The sequence below is a fragment of the Mizuhopecten yessoensis genome, unplaced genomic scaffold (genome assembly GCF_002113885.1).
Source record: "Mizuhopecten yessoensis strain PY_sf001 unplaced genomic scaffold, ASM211388v2 scaffold4537, whole genome shotgun sequence".
Classification (NCBI taxonomy): Eukaryota; Metazoa; Mollusca; class Bivalvia; order Pectinida; family Pectinidae; genus Mizuhopecten; species Mizuhopecten yessoensis.
This window is the reverse complement of record NW_018405596.1, coordinates 506,652-514,685: the sequence shown is the minus strand read 5'-3', so window position 1 is coordinate 514,685 and position 8,034 is coordinate 506,652. Positions and strand designations below refer to the sequence as shown.

At 36.3% G+C, this 8,034-nt stretch overlaps 1 protein-coding gene across 1 annotated transcript in view; it reads left to right on the top strand.

Moving 5' to 3' along the window:
- Positions 1–2,395: 2,395 nt before the first annotated feature.
- Positions 2,396–8,034, top strand: part of LOC110449257 (thrombospondin-type laminin G domain and EAR repeat-containing protein-like) — a 30,012-nt gene continuing 24,373 nt past the window's right edge. The window contains exon 1 of the mRNA XM_021496006.1: positions 2,396–3,241. Coding sequence (XP_021351681.1) covers positions 3,148–3,241 — 94 coding nt within the window. The 5' untranslated portion in view covers positions 2,396–3,147. The remainder of the gene's footprint in view (positions 3,242–8,034) is intronic.

Sequence of the window (8,034 nt, the reverse complement as noted above, 5' to 3'; positions counted from 1 at the left end):
CGTCATAAATAATTAATTTTTATATAATAATTAAATAATTTAAATATATAATATTTCAAAGCGCCTTATTTAATTTGCAAAATTACTCTTGGGTGCTTTACAGCACATACAAAATAGTATTCCTACAGTGAGAGTTTTAAGTAAAATAGCAAAAGTCATACAAATCTTTATTAAACATAAAATACATTTGTACCAAGATATTTATCTTCATAGTGTGTAAATGACGTATACGCAAAAGAGACTAAAATGCTGACGTTACAAAATTGTTGTTTAGTTCAAAATATACGCATAGGGATTAGAAATATTTTGTAGAAAATGAATATGTTTGTATATGCATGTAGAAAAAAACAAAAAGTTGGTATGCGAAAGCAACACCGCACGTGTGTTCCCCTGACAACAGATATTGTTCTTGTTTATAGTGCGGATGGATCTATTTCAGAAAAAATATTGCCCTAGTGAAATAGATACGTAATTCGTTAGTGCAATCTGCGACATTATATATAAACCTAATAGTAAATCAATTATAAAAACAATTGGTTGATTCGCGAGATTTATTGAATAGTGATCATTTTGAACACCAAAACGTACCGTATGGTTAACATATAACGGTCTCAAGGAGGTGTACAAGTAAAAATATGATGTGCTGCCCCTAGAAATGTGCAGTAATCCATTAATTTATTACAAACCTCTGTTTAAATGTACAAGTTGCCTACGATGCCGGGAGTCGAACCTGCGTCAACCGACACAGTGGGTTCAAATGCTAAAGACCTCATCACGACCGGCCGGGGTTGTTAAGCTAATGGAACTAGATACGGCTGATGTGTATTCTTAAGTGTGGCCATCACTTACTTACTAGTTCTATTTGCACTCCGTAAATTCCTTTAAGCAGGTCAGGACTTAAAAAGAAAAAAGGTGAAAATTAGGTTGTCTTCATGCGCATCCAAACCATCGGTACGAATCACGCTTCGGCGAAATTTAGGAGAAATTAGGACCTAATGCGTTTCTAGCTGTTAGTCCCGACATGGGCGGCCCGGCGTTATCTCGGACAGCTTAAAGACCCTGCCTTTAGGAATCAAAAAAGATTCTTGACAAACAACTGTTGATTGCCAATGCGTTCAGAAGTTAACTGTTGCCGAATTCAGCTTGATCATTTAGCCGATTATATTTTCTCTTTTAACCGCAACAAAACAGAAATGTTAATTAGAAGCTAAAGTTCATTTGAAACACTTAAAATCTCGCGGAGAAAACCCGCAATGAAACGTGATCTCAGAGTTCGCGAGATTCCATCGGACGCCCCGCCCCCTTTCAAAGAGACTTGGGGTTTTGTTCACTCACACGAAACCTTTAAAGGATCTATCGCGATCGGTGTCCTATCATAGAAGCAGATCTCCCGTGTTTTACATAAAATGTGTTAAATCAACCGATAGACTTGAGGTACGTTCGCGAGACCCAATTGACAGAGCAGTGCATCGCTTCGGTCAGAGATATACAGGACCTAGCTAAGCGACGTTCTTAACCGGAGTCTGCTGATGAACAGCACGTTTCCACCCACGACAATCGATTTCGGACTTACATTTCGGTACAAATGATGATAGACCACGGCAACAGTTTTCCTTATATGGACATTTGTGCAGTATAAGAGAACTCTTTGATACTCAGACAATCTTCATTATTTTCATCTTAAGTGACTTTGTCGTTAGCTTAAAACACGAGAGAATTTGTTAACTTCAAGTAGTGAAGTCTGAAGAGCAAACGTTTAGTGTCACCAAAAACAGATAGGGAAGTTTCTTGTTATGAAAAGACTCGGGACAAACCGGAACTTGATCAGTCTGTATGGTCGAGTAGACATTTCTGTCGAATGCCTTTATAATAGGATTTGTTTCATAGAGAATTACATAGAATATCGTGAATAATATTGAGTACCGTATCCGGAATATTGAGTACGTACATTGCGGAGACTACGGAGTACCGTATCGAGGACATGTAGATATTGTACACTTGGGGGTATTTAAATACATCCTAAGCACACTGAGTACTAGAGAATATGTGTATTACATGATACTAAAGGATATTAATTTCTTAAGGATATTGAATACATAGGTCAGGATATTGTGAACTTCAGGATTTGACGTATTAGCAATTCGGACATTTAGCAAAGGAAAAATGCCATTTCCTGAATATTAATTACAGAATTAAGATATTCAATAAGTAGATAATATAATAAGTATATATATAGTATATATTAAACGTAAATTTGGTACTAGATAATATTGCGTTGATGGTTTATGATAGTAAGTACAGGATGTATTAGGCGAATTTTACTTCCGTCTTATGTGATAACGAGTATGATTTAGGGGACATTGAGTATCAAATATAATATATTGATAACTGCATTTAATATAATAAGTATCAAATTATGAGTATCGTATAAGTACTGGTTACCCAGTACTCCGATATTTGGAGTAAAGCTACCCAGGTTTTGATACCGTGGCCTCCCGTTTAAAGACCCTTGTCGACGGTGGCCATACGTACGTGTCCCGGAGATAGTATTTACTCTAGATGTATACTGCGGTATTATATAGGTGAAACTTGATGATACGTCAAGTTAATGGTATCGCCGGCCTGATGCAGTGAAGTGGCTGTCGGGATAGACTAGATATCTATACTCATATTAATGATTTACACGACTCATCAAACTTAGAGAAAGGTCGTCTTTTCGCTGATACATCAATTCTAGAAAAAGGAAGGAACTATGAGGTCGTTTACATCGTTAATATACAGACAAGGAATTTAATGCACAATTACTGGTTATTCATCAAGGCTTTCATCTCTAAAACAATAGATGAATCATCGAAGATGACGGTGGGACGACAATGATGATGATACCGGAGAGGAGTACATATCGCTTGTTTCCACTAATTTTTGATCTGCGAGTTATGGTTTCTATATGAAGTGCATTTTAGCATTAAGTTTCGTAATGTTCAATATAACAGACAGTAAAACGTGACTTGGTGAAATCATACAAAACAGAAAATAACTTCTCTGGTTAGGTCTCACTTGAAACATGCAACGCATGAGTGATCACGTGACAAAGTAAAGTAAAAAGATCAACGAGAGATGCAATGAATTGTCCGGAAAAGTGAAACGATGGATATATCAGGCCTCTGGGCCCTCCTACAGATCGTAGTTTTAGGGATCAGTCGGACTGTCTCGGAGTCCGTCTATAGGAACCCTTGTGCAGGTGAGTGTTTCGTTTATTACCTTCAGAAAGGAACCTGGAAGATAAAAAATGTTAACATTATTTATTCAACAAAAAATGTGAAACAAGGTATTTCAACTTATATAAGTCAGTCTTGTTGGGCTGGATGTCGCGCGGGGGATGGGGGCGTTTGGTGGGAGTAGGGGTTCTTAATGTGGGAGGAAACCGGGGTACCCGAAGAAAAACCGATGAATCTAGTACTGTATTTATTATTTCGTTCATTTGAAAGACACGTAATTGTTTTAAAGAATATATATTTAGCATCCAATATTTACACTGTAAAGAGATATTTCTACTTTTTTTCCAGAAATATTTTAAAACTCTTCAGAAATTTCGGTGATGAATACGTAACATTTTAAAAGTGGTATATATGCTTTAATATTTCACCCATAGCTAAAACGACAGATATTGATCAATTTTAAGATAAAAAATACTTAGCCTGAAGCAGAATCACTTAAAATACCAATATTTTTCGTGGTAGTCATTGAATTATTTTGGTGTATATACATACATACTGTACCTTTCGGCTTCGAATACATGCGATGTATACCTAACTACAAGCTCTCCATGCATGAATAACGTATCTCCGCAATCTGTGATATAGACGTTACTCTCACCTGTCATACAGTAATGATTTCTCAATTTACTTACCTAAATGTGTGTCAGATTTCACAGGTAATGAATATACCTTACCTGTCATTTTTGGTTGTTTTCACATGAATGATTCAAAGCATAATGAAAAATTTGTTCATCGCTATAAGATGACAAACACTTGTAAATGCGTATAACGTTCTGCATGAATTTTCGTCAAAGAGTCATTTCATATTTAGTGTAAGAGAAAGACTTCGTCAGTGCGACTTACTATACAAATATGAATTTAGCGTTATAAAAATAAGGTCTTTCATCAATTGCATCACCTTTTGTCAGGGCGACATTTTGTACTTAACGTTAGATAGCTGGTTCGTCAAGGCAACTTTGTTTCCATATATCACATCTATAGACTTTCGTCAGGGCGACATTTCGTACATTTGTATGTTGCGTTATACTGAGATTTTGCCAGGCGACGTACTATCATGTACGTACATTGTATATGGATTAAGCATTATAAAAGACAGGGCGATAAGTTTAAAAATTGCATCACCCTTCGTCAAGGCAACATTGAGTATTTAGCGTTATATGCAATATAGATACATCATATATGTATATGTTTATTTTGCATTTTGCCAGAGCAGACTTATACGTACATTGTACATGACTTTAGCGTTAAAAAAGACCTGTTTATTAATGTCGTCAGGACGATATTTTGTATTTAACGTGATAGTCAGGGCAACCATACGTATATGAATTCAGCGTTATAAAAGACAGGGCGTTTAATAACTCAAGTATCCTTTCGTAAAGGCGATTTGTTATACGTACATGTATTTATTAGGGTTGCAAAGATATATGAACATGACGATACGATACGTATCTCGATACTGTGGTCACGATACGATACGTATCACGATACTGTGGTCACGATACGATACGTATCACGATACATATAGTAACAGTAGAAGAAAAGCGAAAGATGTGTTGTAAATTTGTAATGGCAATATTACAACTGGAAAAAGACTTTGAAGTTTCACACAATACACGCCTTTCGACGTGCATGCCGAGCTGGAGCTGTCACTCGCCATGTTGAAACCGATATGAGTAGACTAAATTCAGAAACGACAAACTCCTGAAAATATCATAGGTGAAAAGTAACCTCCGTAAACATATTGTGTATCATACGATATTCAAAATATCGCGATGTATCGTCGCACGATATATCGTTGAAGCCCTTGTATGTAGACATATAAAATATATAACATAAGAAATTGCATGTTTTTTTTTACCGTGGTGTAAATATTTCGTCAGGGGTATGATCTAGCATTATGAAAGACGTGTTAGTAATTCACATCACCTTTCGTCAGGGCGACGTGTTGTAGATACCGTTATAAAGAGATTCAGTCAAGATGATTTACTTCACGAACATGATTTCATTCCTTAACATTTAAAAGACATGTTTGAAAAGTAGATGACTTGAATTTCGTTTTCAGAACCCTTACTTTAATACTGAATTGAACGCGTCAGATAAAATGCAGAATAATATTATCGCGAAAATAATATTGCCTACAGTATTTGGATGCTACGGAGCTTGAAGGTACATTTTCGAAGTTTTACCTGATTCCAGTCATAATTAAGGGCATGCAAATAGGTTTTTTAATGAAAAAATAACCAGATGTCAAAATGAAAAACATATAAAAAGAAAAAATGTGTATATGAATATATTCATAAATTCATAAAATGGATCAACTAAAAGAAATATTGTGTCACGTCTCTTCTTCCGGCACTTGACAGGTATTTCCATAGTGTCTACAAGCATAAGTTACAGTAAACGCATCAGCTGTACTGTATAAGTGTGTGGCTAGATAACGGATCTTTATAATGTCTATAATTACTCACTGCAGTTTCCTATCTATATGTAAAGTGTTGATTATTTCGCCCAAAACATGTCATTTAGCTGCGGTGGCAGGATGGCAAACCGTCGCTACGGCTAAATGGACAGATATAGATTGTATAATTTGAAGACACTTGTATGGAATTTCCTTTTATATACCGTATTATTTTAACATGACGTTATAACGCACACGCGTGGTGATGAATTGTACTTTCATGCAGAAAAATATTTAAATTATTTCCTTTTTAAATTAACAGTAACCTTGCCTGGTTCTCTGAGTTACACATTGTAACTGGGTCAGTGAGATAACTGTGTTATAACAGTGTGGTTTTATCGCGAAAAAAATCTTCTAACACATTGAAATATGGATTTAAGGAGTTATTTGTCCCCCCCNCCTGCGTTCAATTCCTTTCGGCCCAAGTCGAAAGACTTGCGACAATAATCTGATGTCTATGTTTGGCCAATCATAGGAATAAACTATTGGCGACTTGCACTGATATAAAAAATAAAAACACGTCTAACAAGAGTTTTTTTGAAGAGATGTCAGATAAGGGAGATTAAAAACAAAACAAAAAAGGAATTGGAGAGGTTTTTGAAGGGAAAAAATGAATAAGAGTGTGAGGCAATTTACAACCGTAGTATCAAAAGAGTATTCGTGCTATCTGTATGACCGTACGATAAGGAGCCGAGGTAAACCTCATACTTTGCACGAGACAAATTAACGTTATCGAAATTGGCCACTCTGTTAAACATATCCAATAAATCTACTGATGGACATTGTAAATATAAAGTCGGGGAGCCCTGACCAGACCTTGGTCAGTTGAATGGTCAATATTGACTCTTCAAAAGAAATTTGGCCATATAATGCGCGCTCATGGCTGAATTGGTTATGCCTCTATTTGTTTGTCAACATTGCAGAAGGGTGATTCCTTATGACGTTTTGGACAGTGTAAACATTACATAGGGGCGTTTTAGGGTGTCGATGGTTTATGGGTATTGCGTCAATGTGATAATTTAGTTAGGCACCGTTGGTCAAACATTGCACGTGCATGAGATGTTTGTGTAAATATGCGCGTCTTTGTAAGTTTGTTTATGACCCCTAAAGGGTCTTTGCCATGGCTGGGAATCATACACTTTGTGATACAAGCGCATACGTAACATTGACTATTGGAATCGAAATAGCGTCAACGAAACATTGATTTTCAACTTTACAAAGAGACGATGCAGCAAGGGTCCTGTTACACCTGTCGTAACACGTGGCAGCTTATTTAAACGTGTACAAAAAGGTCGGTAATGAATTGATTGAAAAATAAAGGTATGCCTCATATTTCATGAAAACATGAAATATCCTGAAAACATGAAACGATAAAAACTTGCATGAAAACCCCGGATTTTGCATGGCATTTAATCTTTATTTAGAGTCCCCTTCTCCGATCTGATACTCAGCCCGATATTAATAGACATGCTAGGTATTTTGTGGTTACATAGTCGAATACTATGTCATAGGCTCTGTAATACGACCCAAATACCAAACAACTAACCGGAAAATTGAATAATTATATTATACGAGCGACCTCTAGTGCCAGAAACGGCTGGTTACTTAAGAAGAGCTACTCCGCATTTTTGAGGCAAAAACTATTTCTATAAAAAGTGCATTTTGTCTCGTTTTTATAAAGCCGTGTCTCACAGTTTAAGTTATTGAGATAAACATGTATAAAAATGCACTCGAGACGACACGTTCTGGTGCACCTGTAGTGTGCTTTGACTAGGTCCTGACTAGGTTTGCATGAACAGTGCGTGCTCCTAACCTCCTTGTATGATACACATGTCACTCACATTTAGTGGAAATCGAGGCTGATCAGACAGGTTTTAATTAATGAAGGGTGGTTCATGGACATGCCGTTATCTTTTGAATCAGAGGCTTTCATTCATCTTGACTAGATGTTGTCTTGAACCAAAACACTCCAACCACTCGTACTTAAAAGTAAGTATAATAAGGTTATTTTTTCTCTAAAAAAAAATATCGTATGCGAAAAAAGAAAAAAATAATATTTAAAGGACTTTCAGTGACGTAGAAAAAAGTACTAAACATGTCAGATGAATACGGATCACTTTCAATATTAGCCTCCCAACCTTAGCCACAGGTTGTTTATTTTACTAAGGAGTATCGTTTTGGACACTTGACGTCTACATTCGAAACTCAATTTTTCATTCTGGCCAAAAATCGGCGTTTCAACAACGTACATACCTCACTTATTCACCTCTCAAAACTATCTCGCAGTATTATAGTCAC